Source organism: Melopsittacus undulatus, chromosome Z (assembly GCF_012275295.1).
Source record: "Melopsittacus undulatus isolate bMelUnd1 chromosome Z, bMelUnd1.mat.Z, whole genome shotgun sequence".
Taxonomy (NCBI): Eukaryota; Metazoa; Chordata; class Aves; order Psittaciformes; family Psittaculidae; genus Melopsittacus; species Melopsittacus undulatus.
The window spans coordinates 83,715,647-83,732,747 of NC_047557.1; the positions used below are offsets into that span (position 1 = coordinate 83,715,647).

Genomic DNA, 17,101 nt, shown 5'->3' on the forward strand with positions numbered 1-17,101 from the left:
GCCCGCCTCAGGGCGAGGGGGGGGGCATTGACTCACCCCTCTCCCCGCTTCCCGCCTCGGAGGGCGGTGCGCGGCGGCGCATGCGCGGCGCCGGCGCTGGAGTTGTGAATGGTGCGGCTGTTGGGACGGAGTTTACGAGTGGGGGAGGAAGTCGGGGGGCGGTGGCAGCGCGAGCTTCGGCGGCGGGAGGAGGGAAGAGAAGGAGGAGGAGGAGGCTGAGGGGGGGGCTAACAAAGGGTGAGGTGAGCGCTGGGGCTGGGATAGCGCGGGGCGGGCAGCTGGCGGCCCCACCACGATGCCGCGGGTTGTCCCCGATCAGCGGAGCAAGTTCGAGAATGAGGAGTTCTTCAGGAAGCTGAGCCGAGAGTGTGAGGTGAGGCGGCGACGAGCGCACATACACAGCCCCCCCATCCCTTCCCTCCTTGCCCTCCGCGAAAGTTTCCGCGGAGGGGCCGGGGGAGCTCCGCTCCGCGCCGCGCCTCCCCTCCCGTTGCCGTGCCTCAGCGGGGAGACGGGCCCGGCGAGCCGCAGTCTGTGCACTCCGCTGCGCCCTTATCGCCGCGATTGGCCCCTCCTGATTGCGCGCCCTGTCCTCCGCAGATTAAATACACCGGCTTCAGGGACCGGCCGCACGAGGAGAGGCAGGCCCGTTTCCAGAACGCCTGCCGCGACGGCCGCTCCGAGATCGTAAGTGGCGCCGAGCTCCCCTCGGGGCCCGGCGCCGGGCAGCCGCGGGCGGGAAGCGGCCGTCCCGGGGCCCTGCAGCTGCTCCGGTCCGCTTCCCCCCTCGGGGGGAATTCTAAATGAGGAGTTACAGGGAGCCTTGGAGGGGGGGAACGCTTCTCAGAGCGCGAGCTGAAGTGCAGGGAGCGGCGGGAGTCGACGGTGGTCGGTGCGCGCGCTTAAAAGTTTTCCTTGAGGAAAAGAAAAATTCACATTTGCCGCCTATCAGAAGGCAAGGGAAGGGAGGTTTTCGTTAAAAAGCAGCATTTATTGCCCATTTAGAATAGCACATTTTTCGCTGGAACGTATCCCTAGCAGTGAAAATGTGGTTGGGCTGAAGGGAGGTGATGGGCAGGTGAGGAACATCTCGGAGCCACCCGCCAGTGCGAGCTGGCGGTGCTGGCTGCACGTGTTACAGTCATAACCTGCTTATTTCAATACTGAGGTACCCCGGTAGTCCTCTACCCCCTTCCCCCCCCCTTTTTTTTTTTCCTTTTATTTCCGCAGAAACTAGCTTTCAGAAATGCATAAAATTGTTCAGGAGACGGTAGTTAAAAGTCTCGACTGGGCTGTGTGGTGTGTTTATAAACTAAATCATGGAATCATAGAATAGTTTGGGTTGGAAGGGACCTTAAAAAAGTCAAAAGCTTTAAGTTAGGCTTTCAAACTTGCAAGCTTAGTCCCATTTCTCTCATTCACTGAGGTTAGTTACAGACTGCTCCCTTCTTCCCAATTAAGAAGTGAGATGAAGTATGGGCCGGAGTAGTCAAGAACTGACTAGTTATTTCCTGGTTTGATTTCTGATAGGCATTACTTCTGTAGAATCACTATCTTACAGGATTGTTGTTAAGTTCTGAGCTCTTTGGTGTTAATAAAATGAAGAAGTAGCTTCTTATTTACAGTATATAATCAAAGACAAGGTAAAAATTCCCTTTGCATAGAAAATAACTTCTGCCTTCACCAAGTTGGGTTTATGATGACTCTTTTATTTCATGTGGTATAGATATTGGTAGCCAGTGCACGATGGAATTACTCGTATGCACAACGAAATTATTCATAGTACAGCCCAGCAAATACAGTTGAATACCAGTTACTGTGACTAATCTTGTTCATTGCATTTAAATAAAAGGATATACACTCAAGTACATGCTTACCCTTTACTGGGTAAATTTATTTTTAGCTGAATCTTAGACAGTGGTTTTAGAACCTGTGATGCTATTTTGTGAGGAGGCCCCTGTAATCTGTCTCTTAATTTTACTACTTTTTTTTTTTTTACATTGATTTTGCATTATGCATGTTTGCTTCCTTTGAAAAGTCACCAGGGAAACAATGGGTAGATAAGGAAAACATAATTTGCTAGCATTTAAAGTTCATGAGGAGGTGAAATTGTGTGGTATACTATACCTAAATCCTTCCCTAAAAAATAAATAAATGGACATGTAGGTTATAATCGAGGTTTCTAATGCAGGCATACATAGTTACTTTATATAAATGGGAAATCACTGTAGCTTCACCTCTGTACTTGCCGTCTTTCTTAGCCAGAACTTCATCCCTTGGAAGCAATACCTATGCTGTGTATTTTTACTTCTACTTAATTATAAAACAGCATCTCAATTTCTTGATCTGAAACATCTGGTTTTGGTTTGTGAACAGGGCACAAGTAGTCAGGTTTATTAAGAAATGTAGTGTGTGTAATGACTAATGTTAAAAAAGAGCTAGCTATTTTACTTTTTTCAGTCTTGAATGTTTTTTCCAGACATCAAGGAAGGGGAGCCTTTGCAGATGACCTTAACATATTTTCAAGCAGCAAAAAAAAAAATGCAGAGAACAGCTTAGGGATTTAATATATAACCACCAGTAGGTTGTTGGCTAGTTCTGTCAAAAAATGATTGAATAAAGAAAATAATTAGCAGTATTACTGAGAAATTTTAAGTAAGATTTCAGGCTTACTGGTATTGCTTTGATAACCTAAAAATAACTTACATGGCCAGTTTGTTTTGGGAGACTTCCTAACTAGCTTCTTGTGTGGAAGGTACTAGTATCTGTGTTGCCCGTATGTAGGTTACGGATAAGGATTTTGCAAAATGTGAGGCATACGTGTATGATAGCATTTCAAACTGAGCTTTAAAAGGTTCAGTATAGAAAATAATATTTTTTCTTACTTTCAGCCTTAAGCCCAAACTTGTGGTCTGATCTTTTTTTAAAATTATTTGTCTATTTTTTAAAAAATTTGGTTGGTATGAGAATAAAATTGTTGGGTTTGGGGTAGTCCTGTATGGTTACTAGCAAGACTGTTCTCAAGTTTTTTGGTATTGATCCAGGGTTTTGATTTGGGAAGAACTTGGGCATTTTAATAGGTTTTATCTGTTCAAAGGCAGGGAACAGGCTTCAGAAATGCAGAGAATAAGTATCTACATAGCTTTTTAGATAGTCTGTGGCTTAAATGTTGCCTGCGTGACGCCATGGGGATGTGGGAATTTGTATACTTCTGTCCTCTGATATTTTTCCCATGTTTTTCTTAGCCCTCTAGCACAAGTTGGAGGGTGGAAGCAGGGAGGCATGGGCACTTCACAGTCTTGCTTGGTTTCCCAGAAAGCAAATATAGTACCCTTGGGGCCTAAAGAAACCGGAGTGGTTCAGAGGGCTGCAGTGGTTAGCTGCTTTGCACTCCAAGATCTCACTGCTGAGCATTTTAAAGCTTATGAATTCAGGAGTATAAATGTGTATTTGCTGAAGATGCTTGAAGGTGGGAAGGTAATTCTTGAACAGACTAAGTGGTGACGACATAAGAGTCAAAAACATTTGGAGGTAGGTATAGATGTAACTTATTTGTTGATATGTAAATAGTATCACTTAGAAAAGCAAAGGGATAATCCAAGCTAGTCAGCCTGATACTGACCGTCTGTGGTCTCGCAGTTCTGATGCTTCCTATTTGTGCAAGCTTATCGTCCTCGATGAAGCTTCTGTTACGCTGATTGAAATGCTTGGTTTTGTATTGTGTAGGGCAAACAAATGCTAATGTACCAATACAATATTCCCCCCTCCCCCCAGTATTACTAAGACTAATTAGACAACTTTAATGACAGTGAGAACATGCTTAATAGGAGAATGGAAAAATAAAGAAATAAAAATCTGCTTTTAAGAATCATCTGGAAGGGACCCTGATTGCAGAGCATTAGTCTCCCTAGGTGGAGGTCAAAAAGTCAAGATAAAACTCTTCTATTTTCAAAATGGGAGGTATTAATCCTATGAGAGACAGCGTTGCAGTATGTGACTGGAACTGTCTTAAGTAACGTAGAGCTATTGTGTCCTAGGTAGCAGTATAGTTACACCAGAAAGTTACTGATTCAGGGTTGCTTGAAGAGAATGTGCTTGTCAGGCGATTCCAACTATTAGCGCAGGATTTGTACAGCCTTTAAGAAAAACTATTCTGGATTAATGACCATTTAAATCAAAGCAATCATGGTAATCAGTGCAGTTATTTGGTTGGGAGAAATTACATTTAACCCTGGTATTTTGAACAGAGTTATATTCTGGGAGCATGCTTGAATATTCACGTGCTTAGAGGACATAACTGTGTGTGGCAGAGAAGGGTATAAATACTGTGAACCTGACATCTACTTGCAGAAATATTTTTTTTTAATTATGTCTAGAAACACATACTCTTCATGGCTTGGAATTAGGATTACAAATAAAATAAAACTGAATCTTATTTTGATTTGATACCATAGAAAATTACTTACTTGAAAGCAGCTTATGCTTCTAATATTAAATCAGTCCCTTTAATGATTTTACAAAGGGCTGCAGCTGAGAATTCCTTTGGTTGCCTTTTTTCACTGATGCAGCATCTGCTGATTTGGATATCACTGGTGTCCTAATGTGGCAAGAGGGCTTCATCCTGTGAAGTTTAATTGAGCTGTATATTGATGCTGCTTGCCTGTAGATGACAAAATAGGAATATTTACATTTCAGTTAAGTGCTTGCATAGGTACAGGTAGATTATGAAGGGAAACAGTCCTTTCTTTTCAAAAAGAGTTGTCCTATGTAACAAGTCTCAGGAATTAATTTTCTTCCAGCAGTACTTCTTTTAGAGATATGCAGGCTCTTTGAAAAGCATGGGCAATTTTTAGTATTGCAGGGACTAAGTTGGGGCAGGGTATCCAGACAGAACTGAAAGGACAGATTCTTATGTCAGCAAAACTGATTTGAAAGAAGTATTGATTCTGTGTTGCATTTTATATTGAAAGCAGCCAATGGCAAATGTTGTCAAAATGGAATCAGATGTTTGTAACTTAATATTTAAGAAAAATGATGAGTGCATGTTTTTGACTCTAAGTATTCTCTGTGCTGCCTGGCTTAAGACACAAACTGATGTAAAAATAAATGACTGCCTGCATAATTTATGTAATGTCTTGCTCCCTGATCCTGTTTGTATTGATTTTTCTAAAAGGCTTTTGTGGCCACAGGAACCAATCTGTCTCTCCAGTTTTTTCCGGCCAGCTGGCAGGGGGAGCAGCGACAGACACCAACCCGGGAATATGTCGACTTTGAAAGAGAAGGAGGCAAGGTAAGGAGGAAATTGTCATGACTGAAAGAAATGTCTGTGTTGTACTCATGATCTTATTAGTATGGACCACATGTATCATCCAAAATTACTGATGTTTCACACCTCAGTGCATGAAGGTAGTCTCATGAGTACAGACGAAAGCTGGATAAAATCTGGTATTGCTTTGTTTTAGAGCATGTTAATGTTTCTGGAGGGAAACACATGGAGAGTCCTGGTGGCTTTTGATTATTTTGAAGAATAGAACGTTATTTCTGTGGTCATGCTGCAACAAAGTTTTGGGGAACCACTTAAATTTGGTGTTGAGTATGTGCTTCAGAAACAGTCCAGGAATTAGACTTTTGACAATGAATTGAGGTAGACTCATAAAAATTTGCACTTTGAATAGGTTACTTCCTCGGCTCTTAAGTTGCCAGTAGCTACAGCAAGCATTCACCATGTTGCTTAATGTAATGAAGCGTTTTCTTTCTCAGTTTCACTGTGAGCTATAACATAGAAGCAGCATTGCTTTCAGAATTGATTTCTGGATTACTATTCTTTTTCCTAAGGTGATTGTCCCATAGATTAGTATCGAAAGCTAGAATTCCCTGATGACAGTGATGGTTACTGTGAAGCTGTATTAGATTTAAAGCCAGAAAGCTTGCTTAGCCTCATCAGAATAAAGTTACTGAAATCACTTGCAGCTGCTTTTGTTGTACAGGAAAAACATCTTTAAAAAGCAGATGCTGTCTTTTATCTGTGCTGCTGTAGATGCTTTGGGACTGATCCAAAGATTGCTGAATTCAGTAGGAGACTTTCTGCAGACCCCAGTAGGTTTGGACCAGCAGTTAAGGCCCCATAGCCTTTCTGTTTCAGGCTAATTTCTGTATAATTTTTTATTTCAAGATTTTTAATAGACCACAGAGTTCTTGCTTTTACAAAGAATTTTTTACCCCCTCTTGTAACAAGTAACAGCTAATGCTACCAAACCTACTGGGCTGGAGGAAGTATTTGAAGCGTATTCAGGTTTAATGGCATATTGAGTCTTTTAAATGCTTCTAGGTGGAAGATAAATATTTCCTATAGTGGGAAAAGTTGATTGGAAGGAAAAAAAATCCTGAGGGCAGTTATGGCATTTGGAATTAAAGTTAATGAGCTTTTTTGAAAAAAAAAAATTTTTTTCCATTTAGTCCTGTGAAGCTTGCAGAAGTTTGACAAACTGGGGGAGGAGGAGTGAAGTTGGCTATGCTGGATGCTGACTGCTTTGCTGTGGAAACTGAATTGAATGTGGCTCTAACTGAAAAATATTGATTCTGGCTCACAATTGAATGAGGAATTTTTCTTGTAATGTGTAAGAAGACTGAAGGCTCTCTCCTTGCCAGTTCAGAACTAATTTTATTTACTCCTATGATTTTTTTTAAAACTTTGTTTTCTCTGAATGAATTCTTAAAGTACTGAATCTACTTCATCCATTTTCTTGTGTTTCCTCCATCATGTAAGAGCATGGTAGATATGTTGTGTATTAAAATAGAACACAAGCCTCACCAATGAATGCCACTCCGTGTTTTATGTGTGTTTACAGTAAATTCTAGAGTGCTTCACTAAAATGTTTAGAAGTATTTATCGGAATGAGACTCAAGGTGGACAAACTAATAAATGGGAGCAGTGTTACGCACCAGAATGAACAAAACACAAATTCACCATTGTAATTAAACTTTACTAGTATCAATCACATATGAATGCAGGCTTCTCTGCACAGAATTAAACTTGTCTGGGAGTAAGCTACTCCAAGAGTTTCGGAAGAGGAGTAAGCAGGATGAGAGAGTGTTTCTTATGTTATCAACAGAAACAGTTGTTTCATATTAATTGTATTCAGATTTTGTGTTCTGTGGATTTTTTGTGTTTGGCTTTATTAAGAATTTCTTTCACAGGTTCCAGCCGTCTCTTAACACAGTGTGATTTTTGTAGCTCTGTGCAACATTGTTTTATTGGCTTTGATTCGTGAGGCAGCACATAATGTGTGTTTGTTCATCACTGCATTTAAGCCAGCAAGGCATGTTTTAATTATATGAATTAAAAAAAAATCCATAGGGGGAGCTGTCAATTATTATTTTAAGCATTAGTCCGAGATCTGGAATGTAGATAAAATTCACAACCCTAGAATATTTTTATTCTGGAATTCTGATTCAGTGTTTGGCTGAGCAAATGATGGCTCACAATAGTTTATTTAGAGTTGAAGTATGTCACTATTGTGCCCAAACAGTTTTGTACAAAAATTGACAAAGCCACCAATGTGGCATCTGTTAGAACTGCTTCTCAAAGTGATTGAATTGTGGGAAGAGACACACCCTTGTGAATCCATGTGAAAGTCAGGATTTTGTGAATACTGCTTTGCAAGCTTGAGGTTTCTCATTCTGATATTTCTTAACTGAGGGGGTTTTCATATGCTTAATTTGCCTTTTAATTTGATGTATTTGATGTTCACAGTGGGTGGGTAGGCCTGTAGTGGATACCTTGTATTTATTAATTCAAGAGAATGTTTCAACTCACTTTAAAATCAAGCTTAACTTTTTTTTTTTTTTTTTTTTTGTGGGGACAGTTTTAACATTCTTTGCTGTCTTTGACCTGTAGTAAGTTTAATTGTCTTTGAGCAATTTTTATGTCATAGCAAAAGTTAAACTAAAACCAGGTCTCTATATATGTAAAAATGATAGAATGTTATATTTTGTTGTGATTGTGGGTGTGTGGAGGGTGCATCAAATTCAGTGTATGTCCTTTGTCTGGATATCCAAACCATACCAAAGCTTCCTGATCCTTCTAATATCCAGTTTGTGGTGTTTTTAAGCTTTTTTCTGATTGTTTGTTCAGTTGGTTGCTGGTTGGGTTTTCTTGTTTTTTTGTTAGTGTTTTTTTGGTGGTCTATTTGTTTAAAATTAAATGAATAGGTAACCTTAAGAAATTAAAAGGCAGACAGTGTAATAGTCTGATGTATTGCCTGAAATATCCCATAATTGAACCCTGGAATGAAATGGAGAGCTTTATTTTCACCTTGGTTCTCTGATATTGTTAATAACTTAGACTGGTTTTTATTGTGCTTAATGAAGTTCTTGACTTTTTACTTGAGCTTTATGCTGGTACCATATGAATTTCAGGCTGAACTGTGTGTGTGGCCTTCAGCGCTTCTCAAAATTAGGTTTATTGGAAGTCCCCTTGTTTTGTTGACAACTGCCTGATCAACTTTCTTTGCATGGTTCATTTTGTGTACTTCTTGCAGTAGGATAACATGTCCCAGTTTTCATTTGTTGAGATCTTTGCAGCCCTCATCTTTCTTACCCGAAAGAGAGGTATTCCTTTCTCAGATATTCTTTTTATTGTTTAAATATCAGTCGTTAGGCTGATGAAGTGTGTGAAGTTGTTTTACTTCCCCTCCCATTTATAATAAATGTTCTCCATCTCACTTCTAATGCAGCTTAGCTTCCTGTCTGCTGTTCAGTGCAGCTGCTCATAAACCAGGCTCTTCAACGCAGGCTTGTTTCAGTATAATCTGCTGCAAATGCCACAACTCTGGAGGAAAGTACATCAGACACGATTGAAATTGATTCGGGGTGCCTGGTATGCCACATGTGTGATGTAGCTAGGATTTCTACTCATTAGAAATATTCTAGCCATAATAAAGATTTCCAGACTTCAGCTTTCTTCCTGAAGAAGCTGAGTTTCTACTTGTTCAGCTTTTTATTGTAACTAGGAAATTATATTTTGCTGTAGTTTAGTGTTAGGTGCTTGAATGAGTCTAAAAAACTGAGAAATCTCTGTGCTGCAGATGTTACAGCAGTTACAGAAATGTAATGATAAAGAAAGGTGCTTGAATGGTATTTAAATAAAAACTGTATATAAATGGCAGCCAACAGCACCAATTTTCCACTTGTGTCCTCTTTTCTCCCTAGAGATTTGATAGATATGGCTTGTCCCCAAATCAACTTTTTTTTTTCCTGACCTTATCAGTAAATTTTCATAGATTATTGGGTTGGCTGCTCCATTGTCTGAGCAAATACAGTTTCCAGTCAAACATGTATGCAGTGGAATTTTATTGGAAAATGAGGTTTAATTTATGAGAAACACCTGAGTATTAGTGCTAATCTGTATTGAATCAGAAGTTTTATTTTCTTTACTTTCTTTGATCCCCATCAGTGTTACATGAAGCACTGTCACTTGAATGAAGTTGGAGTAGAAGCTTTCTTATTGCCTTAGGTATGCTTACTTTTAAAAATCGGATATGGGTGTCTGGGAAGCAGATTTACAACTTCAGCACCCATTTTACCCTCACTGTAATGCTAAAGAGCCAGATTCCTTGGTAGAATTTTTCTATATTATCCTTCTATAATTTCAGTCTACCTGTATTTGGGGTTTTTGCACTGTCACAATTTAAAATGTTCTTAGAGTTATCAGTTATTTGTATGTGTTCCCTGCAGTCTGTTGTATCTCTGGACATAAAGGATTTGAATTTAATTTTTTTTCCAGATCCGTGGTGTTAGGGATTTAGGAGAAAAGGCAAAAAAGCATGCTAGAGCCATAATATTAATTAAAGATCATTCTGTGGGGTGCCACAACATAGGGCAAATGATCTTTGCCATGAGATTCATGTGGTCTTAACAGTTAATCAAGACTTCATCATTTTATTTGTCTGTAGTATTTAATGCTCCTTCAAATTATTATGAAAGTCTCTCTTTAAAGCACTTCGGGAAACAGTGCTATAACTCAGAGTTGAGCATTACCTAACAGAAATTCATGGAGTTGTTTGTAGGTGGTGGAGGCATATGGATGTAATTTAGTTGAAAAGCTAGCAAATGTCAACCTTCAAGGGGTGTCCTAGTAATGTGTGTGGATTGTCTTTTAAGATGGACATGGAAAGGCATCTGATAAGGACATTTTGTTTTGTGGAAGATGTCCTGCTCATAACCAGTTTCTCTTCCAGATTTGAAGTTGAGTTGAGGTTTATTGCATGGCTCTGCGCAGTCCTCCACTGATTTTTTTAGTTAGTCTCTTAATGCACTGGTGGGTCTGGGTAATGATATTTTGATATCAGAATTTTATCATGTTCACCTGCTGTTCTCTCCCTTCGTGCTAGCAGAATGATACAGAAGTCCTAGTGATTTAGTTTCATCTTGCTTTGGGAATGTGGAGTATCCTCCTATTCGGGTCTGCCTGATGACTGCACAACCCCGAATCATTGTGGTAGCTGGGAGAGATTCTTCTGTCAAGAGAGATTCTTCTGTCAAGAGCAGCTGGTGGTCAGTGAAGGCACACCAAATGCTGAACTTTGTGCTCTGGCCTTCGAGGTGACTTTGCCTGCTTGAGTCACATTAAGTGGTGTTGCCACATCCCTGTCATTCCATTTTGTCTTTCTCAGGCTTTTTCTGTAAGGTTTAAGTAAGAAAGTTGGTGTGCAGTTATTCGGGTAGCAGATGAATGGGTTTGGCCTTGTATTCCGTTTGTACCCAGACTGGCTGAACAGCTTAATTTTTTTTCTTGGAGTGGTGTGGTGGGAGTCCTGGAAAGACCTGGTTAAAGAGGAGAATCCACTTTCTTTGGTGGTCCCCTCAGTCAGTTTTCTTCCGGGATCATCTGTATGGTTTCTGTAAAATACTACTTTTCTGGAACTGCTTGTAGTTCTTTGTTTTATTACTGTGTGCTTAACAGTCATTTTATTTAGTAGAATCTGCTCTGTTTCTTGTTTCTTTTTTTCTTGTTTTCCAGATACTTCATTACTTTATGTTCTTGTTTCAGAGGAGAGTGAAACTTTCTTGTTTTGCCTAGATGCTTCAAGGTGTTACTCGTTATGACCTCCTGTTGCACAGAGTAGAGCTATTTAATTGAAACTCTATTTGAAGCAGGCTAGTCATAAGTGTGTCTTTTCTTACTTTCTCTCAAAACTGGGAGATGCATCCAGCTTAGATACTATTAAGAGCTGGGAACTTGGATTTTGGGAAGAGGAACCTTCAGAGGTTGTAGGTTATTAGGTACATGTTGTCCTCTGCTGGCAAGCAGCCACCGTCTGAGATTGGAACAGTCGTTGCTGAAGAGTGATTTATCACAGGTTGCCTTCTGTCACCAGAGTGTGAGTCACACCAAGCATCTCTCATATGACAAATATCCACAGCCTTTTCCCTGTAATACTCTCACTCCTCCCATTCTCCAGGTACTTTTGTTACTGCATGCAGCCTTGTTCATGCATTACAGTGTGTGCCACGATGATGTCATTTTGAAGCTGAGTGTGAACAATACGTATATAGCACAGATGTGCTGTTTGTAATGCCTACCTATCAGCCCTTTCTGAAGTACTTATGGTCTGCCATTGGTAAACCTGATTTTGATTAACTTTTATTACATGTTGTAGAGCAGTTATTCAGTCATACTTCGCATGTTACATTGAGCTTTTTTAAATGCATTCATTGGAGTTCTGTAGATGAGGCATTAAACTTGCTCATATCATCAAAGGATCATAGAATGGTCATCCTGAAGTTTCCGAGAAGAGGAACAAAGCCAGAGTTAGTGAGCTAAATACTGCATTTGGGAGCCAGCTTTATATAAGGACAGTGCTGTGTGGATGAAAGCAGTACTTGACATCTCTGCAGCATAGATACTGGAAGTTATCCAGACATTTGGATTGTTGAATCCTCTTGTTTGCTTACCGGTCTTCACTTATTAAGCAAAGTTGTTAACATTATGCTTCTCTGCTCTTCTTATAAATGAATGAGGAAAGTAAGAGCATCACTGTTGAGGGTGTCTGTTTCTTCATGAAAATCACTCAAATGTTTCATATTAAAAAAAAAAAATCAATAAGATGCCGAAACATTTGTTACACGAAACTGTCATTTTTTGGAAAGTTAATGAAATGCTTCTTCAAGCTTTATTATATTGTCCAAAGCACAAGTAGCAAAATGAGCTAATTGGCTTGCATAATTTGATGTTTAACAAGTTGGCCTGGTGAAATACGTACTGTGACAGTAATATGCCAAAAAAACTCTTTCGCAAGACTGCTATTCTAGGAAGATGATTTTGGGGGGTAGCTGATGCTGCAGATGTTTTATCGAAGCAGAAAGCCTATATAATTTCTGTTACAGTAATGTCTAGACTGGAATATGAGATCCACATTGTAACTGCTTGAGGAGCCTATGCAGAACTTCTGCCTTCTTTCCCTGTGTAAGATACCTTGCTTGGAGACCTGCAGGCAGGAGCTCTATGCTGTGGGACTTCTGGGTATGCAGCTTGTTTCATCTGTTCATCTCAGCATAAATACCAATGGAAGGTGACAAAAGTTCTTAAATCTGGCATAATTTTTACAGTAAAGGTCATTAAACATGTAATTTTCAACTGAAATACAGTGACTGAGTGCAAATGTTGTCATATACTTCAGCAGATCAGAAATGTAGGGAAGAAAGCAGCTCTGAAATTTGATGGGGGCTTTTACATCCTGATGAATTGCCTCTTGGCAGAAGTTGAGGAGTTGCCAGCATTGCCCCACAGAGCAGGTTGGAGTTGACAAGAATTTTTAGCTTCTTTTTGACGAGTGTATTATTGGAAAAAAAAAAGGGAGGAGGGGAAGCTTGTATTTTTCAGTAGAGGCAATATTGCACCTTCTTCTCTTTTTGGGAAACTAGTACAATGCTTAAGAATAGGAAAACTAAGCCAGGAAGGCATCTAGACAAACAACTATAGTACGTAATTTTTTTTCATGCTACTAAAAAGCATCTGGGAATTTCTGTTAAACTTGCATGCTTCTGTTTTTTTACATTGGTTTTATTTTTTAATATATTGATGGCAAGCATTTTCACTTGGGTAGAGGGCAGTGGGCAATAATCTCTTGTCCATATGCCAACCAGGGGAATCAGAGTACAGTACCGTGCAGTGTGCTTGCACAACCTGCTAACCTGGTGGGTTTTCAATGCAGAAACCATCAGGATTTTAGTTACAGAAGACCAGAAATCTGATGTTTCTTATCACTTCAGCAGGTCTCACAACAGACATGAAACATACAGGATGGTACTTCCTGGACAAAGCATTCAAAGACACAGTTTGAAGTTGGTTGGTTTTTTGTTTGGTTGGTTTGGGTTTTTTTGTGGGGGTTTTTTTGTTTGGTTGTTTTTTTCCCCTCAGGCTCTGTTCTGGTATGTAGAACTTGAGAACCAGACTTCTTAGGAAGTGTATCTTGTGTCAGCTATACATTTTTTAAACTAGGAAGAAAATCAGTAGCTGGTTTACCGGGAGTAAAAATAGATAGTACATAAGGATTTAAATTGTTCACCTCTCCTTCAGATCATACAGTGTTGGTTCTGTCCTTTTCTGGTCTTGTGCTTGGAGAATTCTTGTTGTATTTTGGCTAACCAAAGCTGTATTTATATTATTCAGTGTCTTTCTGACTGTTGATTTTTGTGTTGTGGTGTTTTGTTGTTTTGGGGTTGGTTTTTTTTTTTGTCAGGATTTTGTTGTTCAGAGAAATTGGTATTAAACATATATCTGAAAGTGCTAATTGCTCTGATAAAGGAAATTCCCAGCCATTGCTAATGATGCGTCTGTGCAGAAGCTGGTAGTTTTCTACAGAATAATTGTGACAGACATTGTGAAGTTCTACTGGGTGGTGAAAGCTTTGTAGCTTTTATGGTACACAAAAGACAAAATAATTACTAAATTGCATTATTTAAAGACTTGATGTGGCACTGCTTGTTACATAAATGTTCATGCCAGTTTTCTAGACCTGAATCCTGCATAAGAGGAAAGAGTGAGGCTATCACGGTGCTCAAGAACCTAATGAAAACCCAGGGACAGAAGAGGCAACTTTTCTTGCCTTTCTGCTCTGCTCGGTTCCTGGATGGATTTTGAGTTGCTTAGCCATGTTGTCAAAATATGGTATTTTCTGGTTTAATATATTTGCATTGTGCCTCTCAAATTTTCAAGTTTAATCTTTTATTTGCACACAGGTATCATGGTGTGTAAATGATAAGTTTCAGATAAACTTCTCTTTCTAACAGTCTGTTGGAGTTTGTAGTTACAACTCCTTTTTGCTGTGCTATTTCCTGAAAGCTCGAAAAGACCTAATTTCCCAGCCAATTTTGAAATTTACATCTGAAAAATGTACTTTGTCAATGGTGGCAGAAATCTGAGCGTGTTGTCCCTGTTAGCTGGTTTGGTGAGTATAAGTATTTGTTGGTTACATGCATGTTTACTTCCAACAGGAAACCAGCAGAAGTCTCCTGGCAATGTTTAGCTGCAAAAACATTGCTCTTTTTAAATGTTGAAAGAAAAATTGGGTCTTTTTTGATGTGTGCCATTTCAGGAGAGTAAATTTAAAATCCAGCCATTTCCTCTTATGCAGAATTTAGTGGTAAAGATGTACTGATAAAAGACCCTGTAAAGCTTCATAGGGGAAAACCCCAGTGCATTTTTGCCTTTCAGATTATCCTTATATTGTGCTTATTGCATTTTTGTTGTTTCTCAGTTACAGCTGCATAGTTGGTTTTGTGTTTTTTGAAGGCAAATGGAGTGAGTTACAGCCTGAGACACGTTTCCTGTTGGGAGACAACTACCTTTTGTAGTAATACTGCGATAACAAGAAGCCACTTTTTGCTTTGTATTGGGATTATTTTTGTGGTTTTGATCAAGTGTACTGAATATTTTCTGCAATTGCAATTCCAATATTTTGGAGCTATGAACTGTGGGCTTACGTGTTATTAAATTATGTATAAAATGCCTGGACAGTAACATTTTAGAATTTTTCTTTGCTAGCTTCTAAGCATAAGTACCAACCAGTGATCTTAACCCAGGAATAAAATGCTGTAGTCTTCACAGATTTGAATTGCGTTTACTCTGACATCCTTAATGCTTTGTGTCTGTTCTTGGTTATAGACTTGTTTTTTAGTTAAGTGAAATACTAACCTGCATAATTTAATTAAACGTAAATCTGCTTGTGAAAAGGAGTCATGATTACGTAGTTGAGCTAACTACACAAGAAAAGCCTACCAACCAACCACCAGAAAACCATAAGAATATCAAGTTTTCTCAAAGTGACTTTTAAATTCTCTCTTCACTAAAGAAAGAAGATTCTTATGCTGTTCTTTGTTTGATGTTTTAGAAACCAACTGTCACTGTAGTATTTCGGTACTACAGAATGCACGTTTGTGGGGGGGACGGGGGAAGGTTGTCACAGCTCTGGTACTACTTACAAAGGTATTTTTCATGTGAGTCCATACAGGGATGTTTTTATTACTTAGAATTGTGAAAATGGATCTATTGCATTTGAATTTTAAGTAGCATTTTCTAAAACTTCAGTGATACTTGTAGTAAAAACAAGTTACTTGTATAAGCATATGTAAAAATAAGCCACAGTCTGTACTACCAGACCATCAGGTTTTGCTGTAAGTTGAAAATTTTAGCAAGTATTTCCTGAGATGGTTTTCTAGTTGTGAATTGGAGGACATTCTTTCATCTGGGAATACACAAAGGGAATGCTATCACTTGTTATCAAACCACCTTCTGCTGTAATTAGAGCTAAAACAGATTTTTTTTATGATGTTGGTGTTCTTGAATAGAACTTACTACAGAAGTTGTTTGAGATTTTTTTTTCTTTGGTGTAGAATGCCTTAAGCTAGTATTTCAAGCTGTATCTTGAATCACCTTTGACATTACCACCTATATCTAGGTATGTTTGATAGGTTTCCATAAGGGGGGAGGAAGTGCCTCCAAGAGTTTAAACATAGATTAAAAAAAAAAAAAAGGGCAAATTGTTTTTCTCTGACTCCTGAGCCTGGCAGGTACAGTATTTTTATAAGGGTCCCAATAAATCAAAGATCTTTCTGAGAAATTAAATTATATGTGCAGCTTTATTTATAGACTAGCAGCAAAAGTAGCAGAAGAATAATAAAGGGAGGAAAAATACAAGGGTTTAAAATTTTTAATAATTTTAACTGCTTATATACAGCAAATCCCTGCAAATAATAGTTAAATTTTAGTCCTGTGCTCAGCTGTCTTTACTTGTTGCTATTAAGATTCTGGTACATGCTGTTAGCAATCCAGGGTTGGTTTTTTTTCTGTATTCGAGCAAATTCTTCAGGATACTTTTTTTCCTTGGAGTCAGTGAATTTGTATTTCTACTGCTTTTTCTAACCTGAAAACATTGTGGTATGAAAGACTGTATCTGGAACTTCTTTTTTCTCTAAGTGTAATAGTTTGGATCAAGACTCTTAGCAAACAATGCTGTTTTGTGAATATTTTGGGGCTTGCTTGAGTTGACCTTTGTCATAGCTGATGAAATAGAGTAACTCTATTTAATTTTGACCTTTAAACTTTCTTTGCAGAAATTCTTGTGTTCTGTGAAAACTAATGCCTGGGTAGTTGTTTTTTGGTCTGTTTCTGGCTGGTTTTTTTGGGGGTTTTTTTTGTGTTATGGCATGTGTAAGTAGCACAGAGGAAAGAAGAACACTGACAAATTCAGAAGGGCTTTTTCCAAAAAATATTTGCACTATAGCGAGCTGTGTCATTCCTGATGTTACCAGCCTCTCCAAATTATGCAGTCTAAAGTTCCAAGTGCAAAGTCTGTGCGATGACAGAAAGGAAGGAGGAGCTTCCAGGGAGGGACCAGGTCAAAAGCAGAGGAGCAGTGGGTTCTATAGGGTCTGCTGTGTCCAGCCTGGTGTCCAGCACCATCCTGGCAGTGCCACATACAACCAGCAAAGGCCTGTCATTAGTGAGTAATATGATATGCTTGTGACATAGGTGCCACCCTTGGGAAACTTACTCATCTTGAAAGCCACAGCTGGGTCAGGCAAGTACAGCTGTTCAGGA

General features: G+C 39.2%; 1 protein-coding gene across 5 annotated transcripts in view; it reads left to right on the forward strand.

Moving 5' to 3' along the window:
- The first annotated feature begins 214 nt into the window (after positions 1–214).
- The window catches only part of CBFB (core-binding factor subunit beta), a 41,994-nt gene continuing 25,107 nt past the window's right edge, over positions 215–17,101 (forward strand). For 4 of the 5 annotated variants that reach the window (XM_031051905.2, XM_005152251.3, XM_031051906.2 and 1 more), the window contains exons 1-3: positions 215–373; positions 601–687; positions 5,174–5,290. In XM_031051905.2, the coding sequence (XP_030907765.1) occupies positions 296–373; positions 601–687; positions 5,174–5,290 (282 nt within the window). In that variant the 5' untranslated portion in view covers positions 215–295. The remainder of the gene's footprint in view (positions 374–600; positions 688–5,173; positions 5,291–17,101) is intronic. The other variant, XM_031051907.2, reaches the window with a different exon arrangement.